At 47.9% G+C, this 21,142-nt stretch overlaps 1 protein-coding gene across 1 annotated transcript; it reads right to left on the bottom strand.

Moving 5' to 3' along the window:
* Positions 1-9,497: 9,497 nt before the first annotated feature.
* On the bottom strand, positions 9,498-20,987 carry psmb6 (proteasome 20S subunit beta 6). Its single transcript, XM_056300540.1, has 7 exons — positions 20,873-20,987; positions 17,686-17,753; positions 16,726-16,791; positions 15,357-15,422; positions 11,964-12,093; positions 9,951-10,095; positions 9,498-9,762 (listed from the first exon to the last, which is right to left on the bottom strand). The coding sequence occupies exons 1-7, from the start codon at positions 20,966-20,968 to the stop codon at positions 9,635-9,637; spliced, it is 699 nt and encodes a 232-aa protein (XP_056156515.1). The 5' UTR covers positions 20,969-20,987; the 3' UTR covers positions 9,498-9,634.
* Between the last annotated feature and the right edge of the window lie 155 nt (positions 20,988-21,142).

The raw sequence follows: 21,142 nt of genomic DNA, 5'->3' as shown, positions 1-21,142 counted from the left end.
CACCTCGATGACCCCCCTCGCCACCACAACCTCGCGCCCGCCGGCGATCTTTGAGCTGCCTGGCAGCATGCCGAGGAGCGCACAGCAAGCGGGCGTGTTCTGCTGCTGGCTGTTTGCAGGGTGTGTGTTCCTGTGCATGGCGTCGGGGGCTTGCACGTGTGTGATGGGGGTTTGGCTTGCGTGGTGGTATTGGTGGGTTTACACACCGTTACTGGTCAGACTGGGGAAAAGGAGCAACAGGGAGGAGGTGAGACAGGGGGCAGGGATCACAGCAGGAGTAAATGCTGTGTATCGCTCTGTTCTGTTTGTTTCCAGAGAGACAGGAGAGGAGAGACAGACAGATGGAGAGAGAGAGGAACTTGTCATCTCTCTCCAGCCATCAGGAGTAGGAGGAATGAAGAACAGGAAGGAAGAGGAGGAGAGCAGAGGAGGAGCGTACAGGAAGACGTTGTACCGTGTGTTTAGACGACAGGAAGAGATGGAGGGATGGAGGGAGGAGATAGAGGAGAGCCGGGTCAGCACGGAAGAGGGAGGGTTGGAGAGGAGAGGAGGAGCCTCCAGGAGGAGCTACCGTCTCATTCTGCGGGAGCAGAGGGGGGAGGGGGAGCTGGACTGGGAGGTGGGAGGATGGGAGGTGTCGTTGGGGGAGCAGGGGGAAGTTCCGAGGAGCAGCTGGGGGGAGTGGATGTCTTATTTTTTACCCAGCATGCCGTGGGGAGTAGCCCCGCCTCCCGAGACCAACGCCAGGGAGTGACGTTATCAGACCGTGTCACGTACAGCCAAAGATGGTTTATCTGAGCAAGACTCAGCACGTGCCATCTCTGGTAGGAGTAAACGGCACCTAAAACGAACCGGTGCGGCAGGGCTGAGACGCGGCTGAGACGCGGCTGATTCGCGGCTGAGACGCGGCTGAGACGCGGCTGATTCGCGGCTGAGACGCGGCTGAGGCGCGGCTGAGACGCGGCTGATTCGCGGCTGAGACGCGGCTGATTCGCGGCTGAGACGCGGCTGAGACGCGGCTGATTCGCGGCTGAGACGCGGCTGAGACGCGGCTGATTCGCGGCTGAGACGCGGCTGATTCGCGGCTGAGACGCGGCTGAGACGCGGCTTAAGCAAACTTCATGTACGTTGTGTAAAATCCCACGGCCCCTTGGCTCTACAGCCGTCTACCTTCTGTTTATTTAGCCCCTGGGAGGTGTCAATCCAAATACGCTCCACCCACGTGAATCGATACGGACCCTCGAGCATCAACCTCACAATCAGGATCCCATCCTGTCCGCATAAGAGAGCAAAGCTCCAGTTTCTAGAAGCTGCATGTCGGGTGATGACGGTCTTTATAGAAATATCATTTCATAAATGTGTGATCGCTTGCGATTTTGTGAAATTCGCTATTGACCCCGTTCATTATACGTGTACTGTGCTTCGAGCGCCCCTAGTGGCCATTTATCAGTTTTGCACCTTTCAATTATTCTGAAGCGCCTTGGGTAGAGACGCTGCCGAGCAATTTGATTGGTCGAAAGTCTTTTCCCATAATGCACAGCCTGCGGTTTCAGCCGGAAGCAGGTACACATGTTCCACAGTTCAGTTCCACCCTGCTGGCTTTCTGTCGCTCCGCACGTGTAAGACTTATAGACTTTAAATTAGCAAAGTCTTTCATTAGCCACGCGCTTAAAACTGCCGTTGACTGTTTGACTTGGCGATGAATAAAGAGCAGTGTGTGTTTTATGTGTTGTCTGTTCATAAAGTCACTGGTGTAGAGGAGCTCAAGCAGGAGTCGTGACCGCTTTCTCTTTCGGCTACACAACGTGCACCATTTATTCCTTCCACCATTACAACAACCACACAAAAACCCGCGCAGCGGAAGTGCGTCACTGTAAACCCGAACCGAGGAAACAGCGGCTGTAAACCAACGTTCCTACCGGCTCAATAAGGGGAGTTATGGATCCCCATAACAACTACACCTTCACCATAACAACAACACAAAAACCTGCGCAGCGGAAGTGTGTCACTGTAAACCCGGACCGAGAAACGGCAGCTGTAAACCAACGTTCCTACCGGCTCAATAAGGGGAGTTATGTAGCCTCATAACCGCTACACTGTAACAAAACTCAAAAGTCCCTCTGCCGCACAAATGAAGTGGGCGCGTGTCTCCACCGATACAGCACTGTGGGTGCTACTGGACCAGGCCTAGCGGCAGCTCGAGTGGGCATGACAATATAAAACCAAGCCAAGGACCAGATGCGTTAAATACAGAAGCCGGCGGGACTCTACTGGGTTAAACAAAACGACACCAAACAACGAACAACCCTGTGGGCAACAGAAGGTAAGCAGAAGTCACCTTCCCCCTTTTAGGCTCTTCTGCGAGGGGCGGTTCGTCTAGGCTGGAGGGTTCATGTCGCACCGGTCTATGAGTAGCCTAACTATCTGATTTAGGATAACAGGTTGGGCCTAATTTGGTTTCGTTATTTTTCTCGAGTTTTTCTTTCCCTCCTTCACAAGAGAACAATTTCACAGTTTCCAAATCAAAGTGCAACTCTACTATACCTTGAACCGTAACACAACACAGTATAAAGTATGGGACTCTTTAACTCACTTCAAGTTCAGTCCCAGCTACTCCAGCTCCGCTCAGTTCAAAACAGCCCAACGCCCCTGCCGCTCTGGCAGCAGCCAGTTCTTCAACAGGCCAAGCCAGTGCCGGACTTGCATGAAGGGAGGCCCTATAGGGCAGGGGTGGGCAGTCTTACCCACAAAGGGCCGGTGTGGGTGCAGGTTTTTGTTCCAACCAAGCAGTTGCACACCTGATCCCACGAATCAACCAGCAGAGTCTGCTGAGGAACTGGATTAGGAGACACAGGTGTGTAACTGCTTGGTCAGAACAAAAACCTGCACCCACACCGGCCCTTTCTGGGTAAGACCGCCCACCCCTGCGCCCAGGGCCTAGGCTAGTCCGCTCCCAATCCCCCAGCCTCACGACTGGAGGAGGATGGAAGAGTGTTTTAAACAAAACTGAGTAAGGCCGAGGATGATGAGGGCTGTTTAAAACTCCGCAATTCAACAGACGTTATTTTTAAACAGCGCAGTGATTGAAAAAAAATGGATTAATGTTAAAATTAACACTGAAAAACTGCTGCAATAACCGAACTTTGTAAACACTTTGTGGAATAAACAGGAATTTTTAGGAAAATGTAATTGTACGTTTATGGTTATGTTCTTTTAAAAAAAAACCGAGTTTAAAATTGTATTGGCTGGGAAATGTTAATAAGATGACCATGACTACCTGACAGTGACAATGTGACACTTGTACATCCTACTTTATGTTGTCATTAAGCAGTCGGTTTTAAAATACATATTAAGAAATAAAAAAAACTACAATCGTCAAATACACGGAGACTAAAACAGCTTTTTCTAGTCTTCCTCACGGCAAAATCATCCAAAAGTTCATCAACATTTGTTCGTCCAAGTTTGTCACTTTCAGTGCACAGACTGCTCAGTGCGGACAGCCTCTCCTGGGACACTGTGGCCCTTAATTCTCTTTTTAAAAAATGTATTTATGATTTTCCCTTTTTCTCCCAGTTTAGTGGCCAATCGATCCCTACTTTAGTTCCAACACCACCCTCGTACTGCATGCGCTCGCCAACTGCATGTCCCCGGCCGGCCGTCTGGAAGGAGTCGCCTCGCCCCCTCCGGGACAAGGTGAATCCAGGCCGAACCGCTGCCCCCCCCCACCCACCCACACACACACACACACACACACACACACACACAGAGACCCATTCATGTGACGAACACAAGCCGACTCCGCCCCCCTCCCGAAGACAGCGCTGCCAATCATCGCTGCTTCCTCGAGTCCGGCCATAGTCGGATCTGACGAGACCGGGGCGTGAACCCCAGTCCCCAGTGGGCAACTGCATCGGCACAGAGCCGATGCTCAGACCGCTACACCACCGTGGACCCAGGGCCCCTAATTCATTTGAATTCTTTTGAGTCTTGAAAAAGACCTCTCTCCTGAGCAGTTAGTGACCACCCAGCTGAGAAAGAGGCGCAACATTGCTTCCACACGAGGGAAGGCCATCTGAATGCTTTGCTTGTGTAGCATTTGATAAAGGTCTGTATAGCCTCTGTAGGCCTATGGCTTTGTCTCACAGACAAGTGAAAGTGCAAAAGTTCACCAGTAAGTTCCAGGTCAACATCTTCTGGGCATGAGTCCATCAACGGTTCAACACCTTGCTGAATTCCTTGCTCAGATGCTGTCAGATTGGCAGCAAAGGAAAACATTTGTGCAACATCACTGTACACAGTAGCTCTTCTTCTTACATGGGCTTCAAGTGCATCTAGTGTAGGAACAGAGGATTTTATCCTAAACGTGTCTCTTGAGGAGCGTTCACCAAGGCATCGGGACCAGGTGCACTTCCGTCATTTCCTTGCCGCGTCCTTACTCTTGGTCTCCTTGTGATAGATCTGTAGTTGACATTTGGCAAGGTGGCTGTCGCTTGTTGCTCAAGCTTATCAAAATCTTCTCTAATTCTGCTTAAAAAAATCCAAAGGGGAACTGTACAAAGTTGCACAAGTACTCCATACCAGTTCTGATTTCTGAATGGCTTTGCGGACCTCGTGAACATGACCTAGCACAAGGGTCCAAAAATGCAGCATACACACAAACTCCAGTTCTGCCATTATCTGCAGAGATGGGTAGCTTGAAGCCTGGTTTCCCCCTTCCCACTAACATCAGCGTACAGATGACAGGGCATCAGGGATAATAGCACTGTGACCACTCTTGCATGTGCCTCCACCTGGTGTCTGGCTAAAAATGTCATTGATACTGCCAAAACAGTTCACTGCTTCAAGGCAGCAACCAACCGCCGAACGGCCCCCCACATTTAAAGAGTGACCAGCACGGGGAATACATCTTACAGGCGGGTCTTGTTCGATGGATTTTTGCTGCATACCGTTGTACCTACCAGCCATGTGGGCAGCCCTGTTGTAAGACTGTCCTCAGCATTTTCTAGAGTCCATTTCCAGCTCAGTAGTGACCACTAAGTCAGCCACGCCGTCCCCTGTGTGGTCTTTTAGCTCGGGGAAAGTTAAAAGTCTCTCACTTGGTAAACCGTCCTCAGGTGATACATACCTGATAAAGTCAACTGATCAGTACCCCGATATGTCAGGGGTGGAATCTACGGACAAGCCGGAATATCCAGCCTTTTTCACGTAGCCACACTTGCGTCCTTTTTTTTTCTTTTTTCTTTTTTTGTGCCGTGACTCGTTTCCTCACATAGTTTTTGACAAATAAGAGGGATTTCCATACCGATTGATATGAGCCAGTGAAAACGGATCAATTTTGCTACTAGTTCTCAAGACCAAGATAATTGCCGTTATTTGGGATCCAAATGTTCACCGTCTCCTCTGAATGGTAAGCCTCGTTGTGCAAGAGTGCATCTTACACTGACAATTCTCTCCATGACATGCCGCCAGCCAGTCCTGCTGTTCTGCTTTGGTTTGGTCCTCTCGCTCCGAGGTTAACGGGTGTCCTCTCTTCCGCGCTGGGTAGGTCACATGGCATTCCCATGCTTCTCTGGGTGTTCATGAGTTGGGATAAGATGGGAGTTTTGCCAGTCATCAAACCCTTCAGAAGCCAGAGCTGTAGCAGAAGATGCAAGGTGTGGAAAGAGGTCACACACAAAGCAATAAATCCGGCCTTTTGGGGGAGCCACTCTCCACTATGTGTTTCCCCACTGACTTTTGTTGAATAAAAAAGAGCTGGACTGTTTTTTGTGCACTCGCTTGGAATTTAAAAATGGGCCACAATGATGCTGAACTTGAGAGGGGCCCCTCTCTACCCAACAGCATACTCCCTCATGTGACAATTCTGTCCACAAACCAGCGTCTGTTGCCGTAGACCTATGTTTGGCTTCATCTCTATATCTGTGTCTGGGATACCTCGGACCCTGCCTATCTGACCAGGTGTGAGCTGACAGTTCTGACTATCCACAGTATTTTCTTGTGGCCTCTCCCGGTCCAGTACGGGACTCTTGAACTAGTTTTATATGTTCGATTGGAGGCGGCATCATGGCTGCTTCCTCATAACCAGCTGGCTGTTCTGTGCCCTGCCTCGCTGCTTCTGCTTTTGTTTTGGGAGGGGTTCTTCAGGTGAAGTCAGCGGTTGGCTGGATGGCTCCACCACACTGACTTCCTGCTTAGTATCAGTGTGTCTGCTTCACCGCTGGCACGTGCTGCTCGTGTCCGTGGCTGGTGCAGGAAAGCGGTGACTGGTCTTAACGTCTTTACACGTCATCTTCAAGTCTTGCTAGTGCTCCTGCGCTTGCTAGCACCACTTTCGACCCGTTTAGCCATGCTCAGATTAGAATCTGAAAGTAAACGGTACAATTAATCTTCAACAGTTCTTAGAAAGGAAAACACGAAGGGGTGCTCTCACAAAAAGGGTTCCACTTCCGTGAAGAAAAAACGCAAAATCTGAACCAAGTCTGCTTCCAAAACCGTTTACCAAGCGAGTCTGCTTTTTGCTATCGTTAAGAACAGGGGTGTCAAGCTCCAGGCCTCGAGGGCCGCAGTGTCTGCAGGTATTTGTTGCAACCGTGCACCACACCGCCTGGTTAAACTAGTTCCTTCCCCTCCTTGGTCCAGGAGGTGGGCTAATTAGTGAAATCAGGTGGTGTGGTGCACGGTTGCAACAAATACCTGCAGACACTGCGGCCCTCGAGGCCTGGAGTTTGACACCCCTGGTTAAGAAGGACGCTGCGAAGGACGCTGCAAAGGACGCTGCGAAGGATGCTGCGAAGGACGCTGCAAAGGACGCTGCGAAGGATGCTGCACCTCAGCGCGCTTTCATGATAAAGCTGACGATGAAACGGCAGCGCCCTCTGCAGGGACTCGCACAGCTGTGTTGCAGCTTACCCGGCTCGCTGCTTCCTGCAGGACAAGACCAGGACGCGGATCAGCGCTGGTGCCGAGGTGTCGGCTGAAGCCGGTACTGTCCTGAAGTGGACTGCAAGGAAAAGGACTCCAGGCTTGTTCGGAGACGGCAGTGCTTAGGCCAGCGTGTGTGAGAAAGGCCTGTGGCAGTGCCAAAACTGGTGCATCCTGTAAGGGGCAAGGAGAAGTAGCCCCGTCAGCTGCCCGGCCGGACGCGAACCCGGATCTCCCGCCGCACCACACGCGACAGCGTACCCGGTCCACTAGAGGGTCCGAACCGTGCACGCCACGTGACGCTGCTGCTGCTGCCACGTGTTTAACCGGGCCCAAAACGGCTGCCGAGCGGCACCTCTGACCCCACAACTCCGTCCTTCACCAGTAATAAAGCTCCACCTCTTTCCAGTAACGCAGTGAACCTTCATATTTCACAGCGCCTCAATCAAACCATGACTGCCGAACAGTTGCTGTTTATGGCTTCCGCCACACGATGGCGTTATCAGCTCCTCATTAGCATTCAGAACTCACAAACAAACGGTTAATGAGACGCGTTGAAACTCCCCAAGGTGTTATGGTTTATTTACACCTGGTCTCCAGGAACCACCAGCCCGCCAGGTCGCCAGCCAGCCAGGTCCGCCAGCCAGCCAGCCAGCCAGCCAGCCAGCCAGGTCCGCCAGCCAGGTCGCCAGCCCGCCAGCCAGGTCGCCAGCCAGCCAACCAGCCAGGTCCGCCAGCCAGGTCGCCAGCCAGCCCGCCAGCCAGCCAGCCAGCCAGGTCCGCCAGCCAGCCAGCCAGCCAGCCAGGTCCGCCAGCCAGGTCGCCAGCCCGCCAGCCAGGTCGCCAGCCAGCCAGCCAGCCAGGTCCGCCAGCCAGGTCGCCAGCCAGCCCGCCAGCCAGGTCGCCAGCCAGGGGGGCGTTGCTCTACAGCAGGGGTGGGCAGCATGGTCCAGAATGGTCCAGAGTGGGTGCAGGTCTTTGTTCCAACCAAGCAGTTACACACCTGAGTCTACAAATCAAGGTGCTTAGCAAAGACTATTGGTTGACTAATACACTCAGGTGTGTAACTGCTTGGTTGGAGCAAAGACCTGCACCCACACTGGACCTTTCTGGACCTTTCTGGACCATGCTGCCCACCCCTGCTCTACAGCTTCTAAATCAACTCTTCATGAAAGCACTTCTGCTGCTTCTACTTGTTGACTGGCGATTAGCAAACAACGAATTAGTGCATTACCGCCACCAACTGGTATGGAGTGTCGCCTCCACCCTCCATAGTACCAGTGACGGTGCAGAACAATGCGGACTCCACGTGGTTTCCACGGCTCTGGAACGAATGAAGGACGTGGAACGTGTAAACGAGCAGGATACAACATGCAGATAGTCCTCTGCCCTGTGAGCAACAGACCCCACTCAGGGAACGCGTCTCCTGATGCATCACAGTATTTGTTACACGCTGGGAAAGCAGCAGGACGAAGTGTACCCTTGTTTTCTCCTCCCCCTTCTCACCCACTCTGGTTAATTCAGCTACTGTACATTACACACTCACTTCCCACTGTACTGCATACTTCACATTCAATGCAAGTTGTGCATTGAATATAAATAAATAAAATATATATTAGTATATACATACATATTAGTATCATATAAATAAATATAACCATATATTAGCATCATATAAATAAATATAACCATATATTGCTCCGTTTGTGCCGGGGGACCTGATCCTTGGGGTGGACCAACCTCTGGTGCAGCGTGAGTTGGGGTTTGAAAGCAACTGAGACACGGTGTTTGGAAAATACACGTCTCAGCTTTCCCAACACTTCCGCCACATACAGAATCACCGCTGCTATACACTTAGGCAGCTAGTGTCCTTCTCCTCTCTTCGATCAGCTGGTGCACTGTCTGGGGTCTTCCTGCTTTGACCAATACCCAGTTAGGATCACCACACTTAACCAGGGCCTGTTTAATATGGGGTTTCTCCCCTTCCCCGGCCGCTGTGTCAGTGGGGACGCTGTCAGCTCGGTGGTCCAGCATCCTGATGACTCCTAGTTTGTGCTCCAGTGGATGATGAGAGTCAAACCTTAACTACTGATCAGTATGTGTTGGTTTATGGTAAACACCAACTTTCAAATGTTGAATAACTCTGGTCTCTTACACAGTTTCAGTGTTTAAACCGGTTTAGGATGGATGGTGTGACATCGTCCATCAGAATAACTCTGGTCTCCAACAGTTTCAGTGTTTAAACTGGTTTAGGATGGACGGTGTGACATCGTCCATCAGAATAACTCTGGTCTCTAACAGTTTCAGTGTTTAAACCGGTTTAGGATGGACGGTGTGACATCGTCCATCAGAATAACTCTGGTCTCTAACAGTTTCAGTGTTTAAACCGGTTTCAGAATAACTCTGGTCTCTAACAGTTTCAGTGTTTAAACCGGTTTAGGATGGATGGTGTGACGTCGTCCATCAGAATAACTCTGGTCTCCAACAGTTTCAGTGTTTAAACCGGTTTAGGATGGACGGTGTGACATCATCCATCAGAAACACCAGCATCAGCTCCAAGAACAAACCAGACCAAATGGAGTCAACAGTTTTATTTTAGTAGAAAACAAACATCTTTACACGGACCCACAGCACATGTAGGGAGATGAACAACACAGCCAGTGTTTGGAAATATGAGAGGCTTCAACTCTTGTTGCTTTACCGTGTGTGGGTTTTAGTGTGTGGAGAACTTGGGCAGCTGGTTGCCCAGGATAACTCGTCTCTCCACTCCGTTTTCAGAGATCGCTGCCAGTCTCACCACCCCCCCGCTGGAGCCGTCTCTCTCCATGGCTAGGCTCAGAGCTAGGTAGACAGACAGACAGATGGAGACATTGGGGGAGAGAAAGAGAGAGACAGATCAGACTAGAGACACTGTTAAACACCTAGCCATCTTTTACTTCTGTTGATGGATGAAGCCGTCACTACAAGCAGGAACTTCCGTTCAAAACCTCGGGTCAGACGTTTTCCAAGCAGAGAAAAATCCACCCTACCAGCAGCAGTGAGCTCCAGACACTGTTCCTTTGTCAGACCGGGTTTGTAGTTTGAGTCCATGAATCCATAGATGTAGGTGCTGCCGCTGCCCCCGATGGACACAGGCTGTCTCACCAGCATGCCGCCTATCGGCACAGAATACACCTGGACAGACAGGCAGACAGCAAAGCAGAGCAGAGAGACAGACAGGGGAACTGTAAGTATCACGTATTTGCAACGTTACACCATGTCTCCAAGGGACGCGTCACATGAGCAGCATGTAGGCAACACAACGAGCACATCACCGCCGCCATCCATCCTGGTTCTGCTGCACAACTGAAGTGTGGCCTGGTGGAGCAACACAGCAGCAGTGCATCGACGTGAGTACGACCATTCTGTTGTTCCCCAAGCTACACTTCTGTACACAACTGATATAACTCGATGAATTTACGGTGGCGTTGCAGGGCCAGGTGTCTGTAGACCCTCCCCTGATAGGACGAGGACTGGCTGCTGCTGGCCTGCTGGGTAACCCACAGCCTGTTTGAAAAAGCTATAACCTGGTTTTTGTGTCTTCTGTAGATAATACACGGTTTACTGTTGTGGTTGGGACAACGGCTGCTGCAAACAGAGGAACGCTGGCACACGGGCTGCACAATACTGCAAACTCACACTGCAATACTGCAGACTCACACTGCAATACTGTTTTTATACTGCAAGAAGAAAAAGATACAGGAATTTAGCTGATGAACAGCTCCATTTGGAAAGAATTACTCATTCTAGAAGTACTGGGGTGATTTGGTAGAGGAGTTGTTCAGAAAATGTGAAAAGTGAGCAGTGCCTTTTTTTCGCCATTCGTACATGAAGAGGAGGAGGAGGAGGAGGAGGAGGAGGAGGAGGAGGAGGAGAGGGAACCAGACAGATGACGTGGAGCAAAGCTGAGAACAGTCATGTGGGGATCAGCTCTGACGTCATCCGAATCCACATGTACTTATCATCTACCCACCACCCACCTGAAAGAATTATTGTCTCCCATTTAGAGACCCACCCACACACACACACACACACACCTTGAAGCTTGTTCCCTGTTTCTGAGAGGTTGCTGCAGCGGGTTTTACAGTTTCCATCAGTAAACTGTGATGGTACAGCACCAACGGCGGCTGTTGTTAACCCGGGCCTCGACCGATCCAGTATGGAGCCTCGACCGATCCGATATGTTCTTGTCAATCCGCATAATCATTTGGCAAAGTTTTACGTGGGATGCCCCTCCTGACCACCACTAACCCTGTGCACGGGGCACAGGTGAAGTGCTGGATGCCATCCCAGTATTGATGGACTTGCGTCTATGCCTGTCACCTAAACAGTTGCAGCATCAGGTGTTTGAGCTAATTTGCCTCACATCCCACTATCTGTCATGTGACTATTATGCATGCGCACATCACCATGGTGATGCTGAAACCACATATGTCACGCGGCCCTAACCAGCACCAGTTCCTCTCTGCTGAAGAAGACAACGGCACAGATGGCGGTCTAGTGGGTCCACCCCAACATTCAGAAGACGAACGCAGGAGGACTTTCACAACCTTGTAGTTTGGCTGTAGTGACATCTTTCCTGCTTTCTTTCACAATACGCAAATGCCTAGTTCCATTTCAGTCATATACACTTTATACTGGGCATCTATAAACTACAACAATGCCATCTTATTGCCTACTGAATACACGACTGAAGGGGGTCAAAATAAAGATAACTCCATGGCCACCACCGGCGTTTACCTTGAGAAAAGAAATAGACTGAAGTGCAAAAAACACAACAGGCTGCAATGACGTATGTGAGACGCATGACACCATCATACAAAGCAGCATTCATTCTAATGAGACACACACACACACACACGACTAACACACTTTGGGTATAGACTAGGCTTGATTTCTGAGCTCTAAAAGTCATAAAGGACCATAATGAGCTCTGGGTGTTTACATATGAATTGTTTCAGGTTTCTCCGATAATGAAGACGAGGCGACTGTGGTGTTTTTACCTGGCCTCCTCGTCTCTTGTCCCATCCAGCCACAATGATCCCTGCCGTCAGCTCTTCTCGGTACCTATAGCAGCTCGCCTTGAACAGATTGGCAGCCGTCTCCACCAATGGCGGCTCGTCCAACTCAATACTGTGGGAGGGACCAGAAAACAACTCAATACTGTGGCAGGGACCAGAAAACAACTCAATGCTGTGGGAGGAACCAGAAAACAACTCAATGCTGTGGGAGGAACCAGAAAACAACTCAATACTGTGGGAGGGACCAGAAAACAACTCAATACTGTGGGAGGAACCAGAAAACAACTCAGTAGTGTGGGGAGGGACCAGAAAACAACTCAATACTGTGGGAGGGACCAGAAAACAACTCAATACTGTGGGAGGGACCAGAAAACAACTCAATACTGTGGGAGGGACCAGAAAACAACTCAATACTGTGGGAGGGACCAGAAAACAACCCAATACTGTGGGAGGGACCAGAAAACAACCCAATACTGTGGGAGGGACCAGAAAACAACTCAATACTGTGGGAGGGACCAGAAAACAACTCAATACTGTGGGAAGGACCAGAAAACAACTCAATACTGTGGGAGGGACCAGAAAACAACTCAGTAGTGTGGGGAGGGACCAGAAAACAACTCAATACTGTGGGAGGGACCAGAAAACAACTCAATACTGTGGGAGGGACCAGAAAACAACTCAATACTGTGGGAGGGACCAGAAAACAACTCAATACTGTGGGAGGGACCAGAAAACAACCCAATACTGTGGGAGGGACCAGAAAACAACCCAATACTGTGGGAGGGACCAGAAAACAACTCAATACTGTGGGAGGAACCAGAAAACAACTCAATACTGTGGGAAGGACCAGAAAACAACTCAATACTGTGGGAGGGACCAGAAAACAACTCAGTAGTGTGGGGAGGGACCAGAAAACAACTCAATACTGTGGGGAGCGACCAGAAAACAACTCAATACTGTGGGGAGGGACCAGAAAACAACTCAATAATGTGGGAGGGACCAGAAAACAACTCAGTAGTGTGGGGAGGGACCAGAAAACTACTCAATACTGTGGGGAGGGACCAGAAAACAACTCAATACTGTGGGAGGGACCAGAAAACTACTCAATACTGTGGGAGGGACCAGAAAACAACTCAATACTGTGGGAGGGACCAGAAAACAACTCAATACTGTGGCAGGGACCAGAAAACAACTCAATGCTGTGGGAGGAACCAGAAAACAACTCAATGCTGTGGGAGGAACCAGAAAACAACTCAATACTGTGGGAGGGACCAGAAAACAACTCAATACTGTGGGAGGAACCAGAAAACAACTCAGTAGTGTGGGGAGGGACCAGAAAACAACTCAATACTGTGGGAGGGACCAGAAAACAACTCAATACTGTGGGAGGGACCAGAAAACAACTCAATACTGTGGGAGGGACCAGAAAACAACTCAATACTGTGGGAGGGACCAGAAAACAACCCAATACTGTGGGAGGGACCAGAAAACAACCCAATACTGTGGGAGGGACCAGAAAACAACTCAATACTGTGGGAGGGACCAGAAAACAACTCAATACTGTGGGAAGGACCAGAAAACAACTCAATACTGTGGGAGGGACCAGAAAACAACTCAGTAGTGTGGGGAGGGACCAGAAAACAACTCAATACTGTGGGAGGGACCAGAAAACAACTCAATACTGTGGGAGGGACCAGAAAACAACTCAATACTGTGGGAGGGACCAGAAAACAACTCAATACTGTGGGAGGGACCAGAAAACAACCCAATACTGTGGGAGGGACCAGAAAACAACCCAATACTGTGGGAGGGACCAGAAAACAACTCAATACTGTGGGAGGAACCAGAAAACAACTCAATACTGTGGGAAGGACCAGAAAACAACTCAATACTGTGGGAGGGACCAGAAAACAACTCAGTAGTGTGGGGAGGGACCAGAAAACAACTCAATACTGTGGGGAGCGACCAGAAAACAACTCAATACTGTGGGGAGGGACCAGAAAACAACTCAATAATGTGGGAGGGACCAGAAAACAACTCAGTAGTGTGGGGAGGGACCAGAAAACTACTCAATACTGTGGGGAGGGACCAGAAAACAACTCAATACTGTGGGAGGGACCAGAAAACAACTCAGTAGTGTGGGAAGGGACCAGAAAACAACTCAATACTGTGGGGAGCGACCAGAAAACTACTCAATACTGTGGGAGGGACCAGAAAACAACTCAATACTGTGGGGAGGGGCCAGAAAACTACTCAATACTGTGGGGAGGGACCAGAAAACAGACTGGATGAAGTAAAACACACAGTATGACCGCTGTCCATCACACTAATTTAGCTTTTACCATGTGTGTACCTCGTGTTCACAGCTTTCTGCTAGCGCCAGCTGTCAGCCAAACAGCAGACTACTCCTTCAAGTCCAGCCTACTAATTTAATACATTAATTATTAATTAATTTTTTATATATTATATAATATTTGTTATTAATTATTCAGTTTTTAATTCTTTTTTTTATTTTCATACTATGGAATGATTTATTGCTGTGTTTAGGGGATAACAGAAGATAATGAACTTTAAAAAAAAAATCGCAGATGGCTTTCCTCCGGGTGCTCCAGTTTCCTCCCACAGTCCAAACACATGTAGGTCAGGTGAATCAGCCATACTAAATTGTCCCTAGGTATGAATGTGTGCATGTGTGTCGGTCCTGTGTGATGGCCTGGCGGCCTGTTCAGGGTGTCTCCCCGCCTGCTGCCCAATGACTGCTGGGATAGGCTCCAGCATCCCCGCGACCCTGAGAGCAGGATAAGCGGGTTGGATAATGGATGGATGGATACTAAATCGCAATATTGGTCTTAAAAAAAAAAAAAATCACAATTAGATTATTTCCCAAATTGTTCAGCCCTTCATTGTTTTCTTACAATGCACGTGTCCTCTGCATGTAACCATCCGATTGTATAGCAGCTGTGGGCAGCTGCAGTGCCCGGGGACCAACTCCAGTTCTTCTTTCCATTGCCTTGCTCAGGGGCACAGACAGGAGTATTAACTCTAACATGCATGTCTTTTTGATGGTGGGAGGAAACCGGAGCACCCTGAGGAAACCCACGCAGACACGGAAAGAACATGCAGATCCACACAGAGAAGACCTGGGACAGCCTGGGGTTCGAACCCAGGACCTTCTTGCTGTGAGGCAACAGTGCTAACCACTGGGCCACCGTGCTGCCCCAAATATGTCAGAGGCCACCAAATTTGTGCTTTTACAGCCAAAACTTTTCTCCAGGTGGGCATGCCCACAGACCACCCTAGCTGGCTACACCATATCCTTGTGGAAAACCCTGTTTGTGTGTGTGTGTGCAGTGTTTGGTGTGTGTGCATGTGTACCTGTGGAATCCAAGCTGGTAGGTGACAACATCAGCAATGGCTTGAGTATCAGCAGCAGATCCAGACCTTAAAAAATGAAATAAAACAAACAAACAAACAAACAAACAAACACACACACCATAACAATCGGCATTATCTCAAATGTACAAAGGGCTTCACAGAAGACATAAAATCCAAAATAAAATGTCAGTCAGCCCAACTGAAATGTGGACTAATTCATTCAAGTCAGGGTAGGCAGTTTTTTGTTGTTGGTGTCACTGGGCAAATAACCTTACAGCACATTGTAATTCAAGTGGACTGAGAGAAAACTAGACTCTGCACCTCCTCTTGGCTCTGTATTCAGGTTTTAGAAGATCTAGCCCGGGAGGGAAGATTTTAGCCAATCACCAGCCATTTCAGAGCGAGGGCACTCCTATTGGCTGTTCTACAAATGCAGATGCGCATGTATGTGATCAATTCGTGTCTGTCCTGCCCTGCCGGTTGCTTGTGGTTGTACCCCTAACCCCAAAAATCAACAAGACCAACTCGAAATGTCTACTTCACATGAACAACATTAGTGTAATTGAGCGATTTGCTGAAAAAATAATTTTTTTACATGGATCGATTATCAACTACAATACAAGATTCACGAGTCTCGCGTTGACATTTCCTGGTTGTACACGAGTGAAAGGGGCTGAAGAGCAATGCGGCGGTCATTTGGTGGGAGGGGCTTAGCGGACTGATACTTGGCAGCAGAGAGAGAAGTGGAAGGATTTGCACTGGAATGTTCATGTTACCTACAGCAGCTTTAATGTTCCACTGAGGACAGTCAAAGGAGTGTTTTTAGAAGTGATTTAAATGTGAAGGTTAAGGTTGTCCGGCTGGTGTGGCGGTCTATTCCGTTGCCTACCAACATGCGGATCGCCAGTTCGAATCCCTATGTTACCTTCGGCTTGGTCGGGCGTCCCTACAGACACAATTGGCCGTGACATGGGTATGTGTCCTGGTTGCTGCACTAGCGCCTCCTGGTCGGTCGGGGCACCTGTTCAGGGGGGAGGGGGAACTGGGGGGAATAGCGTGATCCTCCCACGCACTACGTCCCCCTGGCGAAACTACTCCCTGTCAAATGAAAAGAAGCGGCTGGCGACTCCACATGTATCGGAGGAGGCATGTGGTAGTCTGCAGCCCTCCCGGATCAGCGGAGGGGGTGAAGCAGAGACCAGGACGGCTCAGAGAGCAGGGTGATTGGCCAAATACAATTGGGGAGAAAAGGGGGGGGGTAAATCTATCAATCAAAAAAAAAAGCTGTGATTTAAATGATGATCAGATTTTGATATAACGAGAGCAGAGGAATGAGAATGGAGGAGAGTTGAGAGATGTGCGTACTCACCTGCAGCAGAAAATTCTATCATGAATGGGAGTGAGTTTATCAGTCACTCTGTTGGCGATATAAGCCCTGTGGACAGACACAGGTGTGATGTCAGCTGTTTATTCCAGACCATCTCATCTCATATAAAAACTTCCATGCATGATGTCATTTCCTTATACACCACATATCCAATGAATACACACATGATGGACAGTAAGACTTTTTACTGACTGATCTGAGGTTAAAAAAAAAAAAATCAGATTCCATTTGTTTTCTGCTATACACAATAGATGATAAAAAGGATTCATCTCAGATATGCAAAAAATAAATAAATAAAAACAAACAAATAAATAAACCAGGTTTGGCCTGCCAGTCTGTTCAAATCCTGATTTTAGACTTTCCAGCTCTTCTGACGGCTGGAGTGCATTCCATACTCAGGTACAGAACCCATATCAGTTTTCGTTGATGACTTGCTTTAACCATCTTTTCATAATATTAAGAAATATTATTTACATTACGACTATTCTGTTGACTTATCTAGCTCAACAGTAGGCAGCACAAATGATTTGTTACACGCTTTTTAGAAAGGGGTTGATCTGGTTTGACAAAATATTTTTGCCTAGTCTTTTTTTGACATCAACTAAAAAAAAAAAGAACAATTAATTTGCTTTGGAAACAAAACTTTAAGGCTATGTGACACCGGAAACAGTTTCTTGAAAGGCAGACATCAGGCCCGGCTGGTTGATGTTCTGTTCAATGCAAGTTTCAGCTCTTCATTCAGTTTATGGATGACTTGCTGTGCTGTTCCACAGCTGACAAACGCTCAGGCTGCTGAGTTGTGCTGAGTCGGTGTATGACAAGACAGGTCACTACATTTAGACCCACCAGAGAGCTGGAAGGAGTCCTTCTCTGATCACATCTGTTAATTTTGACCATCACTGGCAAACAGTCTAAAACACACACACACACACACACACTTACCCAGTTGTAGTTCGGGAGTCAGCACCTATAACTACTCCTCCGTCAAACTCCACCGCCATGATGGTAGTCTGGAACAGAGAAACCAAACCATGGCATGATAACAATGTGTATTTATATAGCCTTTATCATAATTTTCCATCATTTACCTAACTATAAAGCGTTTACGTTAAATTCTAAATGCAATAAATCATTCTGACAGAATAAACACAAGGATTTGGCTTTGAGGGCTTATATATATATATATATATATATATATATATATATATATATATATATATATATATATATATATATATATATATATATATACAAAGCCCAGTTGCACTTGATTCAACTCCTTTGGATATACACTACCGTTCAAAAGTTTGGGATCACCCAAACAATTTCGTGTTTTCCATGAAAAGTCACACTTATTCACCACCATATGTTGTGAAATGAATAGAAAATAGAGTCAAGACATTGACAAGGTTAGAAATAATGATTTGTATTTGAAATAAGATTTTTTTTACATCAAACTTTGCTTTCGTCAAAGAATCCTCCATTTGCAGCAATTACAGCATTGCAGATCTTTGGCATTCTAGCTGTTAATTTGTTGAGGTAATCTGGAGAAATTGCACCCCACGCTTCCAGAAGCAGCTCCCACAAGTTGGATTGGTTGGATGGGCACTTCTTTGAGCAGATTGAGTTTCTGGAGCATCACATTTGTGGGGTCAATTAAACGCTCAAAATGGCCAGAAAAAGAGAACTTTCATCTGAAACTCGACAGTCTATTCTTGTTCTTAGAAATGAAGGCTATTCCATGCGAGAAATTGCTAAGAAATTGAAGATTTCCTACACCGGTGTGTACTACTCCCTTCAGAGGACAGCACATACAGGCTCTAACAGGTACTATTTAATGAAGATGCCAGTTGGGGACCTGTGAGGCGTCTGTTTCTCAAACTAGAGACTCTAATGTACTTATCTTCTTGCTCAGTTGTGCAACGCGGCCTCCCACTTCTTTTTCTACTCTGGTTAGAGCCTGTTTGTGCTGTCCTCTGAAGGGAGTAGTACACACCGGTGTAGGAAATCTTCAATTTCTTAGCAATTTCTCGCATGGAATAGCCTTCAGTTCTAAGAACAAGAATAGACTGTCGAGTTTCAGATGAAAGTTCTATTTTTCTGGCCATTTTGAGCGTTTAATTGACCCCACAAATGTGATGCTCCAGAAACTCAATCTGCTCAAAGAAGTGCCCATCCAACCAATCCAACTTGTGGGAGCTGCTTCTGGAAGCGTGGGGTGCAATTTCTCCAGATTACCTCAACAAATTAACAGCTAGAATGCCAAAGGTCTGCAATGCTGTAATTGCTGCAAATGGAGGATTCTTTGACGAAAGCAAAGTTTGATGTAAAAAAAATCTTATTTCAAATACAAATCATTATTTCTAACCTTGTCAATGTCTTGACTCTATTTTCTATTCATTTCACAACATATGGTGGTGAATAAGTGTGACTTTTCATGGAAAACACAAAATTGTTTGGGTGATCCCAAACTTTTGAACGGTAGTGTATATATACTATATATATATATATATATATATATATATACATATATACATATATGTGTGTGTTTGTGTGTGTATAACTTTGTTTAAAGTAACTCGACTGTCGGGAAAGTGTTCAACAAATGAGCAAAAATAATCCAGTGAGTCAAGTAAATTCTTTATGAGACAGTACAAGCCTGTTTCATGGCATAAGCAATCATCGGCTGTCAGTCATTTATTTTTTTTTGTCATTCATTCATTCATTCATTATTAATTCCACTCGTGGTAATACGCACAGCTCCAGACAGAAACAAACAATTCATAATCAAACACAAATCGGTTTACACAGCCCATGATTGAAAAGGAGCAGGGAGAAGAATAATGTTACTTTACAACAGAACAGCTGGTCTGTCAGTCAGTTATATATATAAACCGATTCTCTCTGGATGTAACCAGCCCAGCAGCAGATACCCAAGCCCCTCCATCAGAGCCAGGTGGTGGCTGAGGTTCAAACCCTGGAAGCTCCCACTCCCAGGACGCTAGGCGTTAGCATGAAACAAGGCTAACAGGGTAATTCATTAGATGTGAGGTTACTTGGCAGTTTAGCGCTCACACCAGTTTACAGAACGAACGTATCTAAGTTAACCCATCCGTCCGGCAGTGGCCGACATCCGTTAGCGTCAACTTTAGGAGCTCTGCTGAACCTGTAGACGGCTAACTAAACCGTTAGCGTCAGCTTTAGGAACTCTACTGAACCTGTAGCAGGCTAACTGTAGCCGTAGCGTCAGCTTTAGGAACTCCATTGAACCTGTAGCAGGCTAACTAAACCATTAGCGTCAGCTTTAGGAACTCTACTGAACCTGTAGCAGGCTAACTAAACCGTTAGCGTCAGCTTTAGGGACTCTACTGAACCTGTAGCAGGCTAACTAAACCGTTAGCGTCAGCGTTAGGAACTCTACTGAACCTGTAGCAGGCTAACTAACCGTTAGCTTCAGCGTTAGGAACTCTACTGAACCTGTAGCAGGCTAACTAAACCGCTAGCGTCAGCTTTAGGAACTCTACTGAACCTGTAGCAGGCTAACTAACCGTTAGCTTCAGCGTTAGGAACCCCATTGAACTGAACCTGTACAGGCTAACTAAACCGTTAGCTTCAGCGTTAGGAACTCCATTGAAGTGAACCTGTAGCAGGCTAACTAAACCGTTAGCTTCAGCGTTAGGAACTCCATTGAAGTGAACCTGTAGCAGGCTAACTAAACCGTTAGCTTCAGCGTTAGGAACTCCATTGAAGTGAACCTGTAGCAGGCTAACTAAACCGTTAGCTTCAGCGTTAGCAACTCCATTGAAGTGAACCTGTAGCAGGCTAACTAAGCCGTTAGCTTCAGCGTTAGGAACTCCATTGAAGTGAACCTCTAGCAGGCTAACTAACCCGTTAGCTTCAGCGTTAGGAACTCCATTGAAGTGAACCTCTAGCAGGCTAACTAACCCGTTAGCTTCAACGTTAGGAACTCCATTGAAGTGAACCTGTAACAGGCTAACTAAACCGTTAGCGCCCAGAAGTGCTGTCTCATTTCGCTGCGGACGGTCTGTTTGTGTGACCCTTAACTCCCCACCGGCACCGAATCTGTTCAACCCCGACCCAGTTCGTGCCTCCCAGACCCGGCACGTACCCCGGTGCTGACTTCCCTGCAGGTCCAGTCCGGGACCAGGTCGCTCTGGGAGGAAATAGTCTGTCCGAACGGCGCCACGGTTGCCGCCACCGCCATCTTGTCGCTCTGGTAGTTTTGCGTAACCGCCCGCAAAACACCAACGTAACGCGCGCGGGGGCTGACGGTCGTTCGCCGTTTCCTGACGTAGGACCGCAAACGGACTGAAACGTCCCCGTAGTCGAAACTATTTGTTGTGTAAATTAATATAATGTGTAAAAAAACAATTGCCTA

The sequence above is a fragment of the Lampris incognitus genome, chromosome 20 (genome assembly GCF_029633865.1).
Source record: "Lampris incognitus isolate fLamInc1 chromosome 20, fLamInc1.hap2, whole genome shotgun sequence".
In the NCBI taxonomy this organism is placed as follows: Eukaryota; Metazoa; Chordata; class Actinopteri; order Lampriformes; family Lampridae; genus Lampris; species Lampris incognitus.
This window is presented reverse-complemented; position numbering and strand designations above follow the sequence as displayed.

Excerpts from the sequence above, each read along its gene's own strand:
- psmb6 (XM_056300540.1), bottom strand. The coding sequence starts at position 20,968 with ATGGCGGTGGCGGCAACCGTGGCGCCGTTCGGACAGACTATTTCCTCC. Across the intron at positions 17,754-20,872 it reads GCAGGGAAGTCAGCACCGGG|ACTACCATCATGGCGGTGGA; the intron begins GTACGTGCCGGG and ends TCTCTGTTCCAG. Across the intron at positions 15,423-16,725 it reads GATAGAATTTTCTGCTGCAG|GTCTGGATCTGCTGCTGATA; the intron begins GTGAGTACGCAC and ends TCATTTTTTAAG.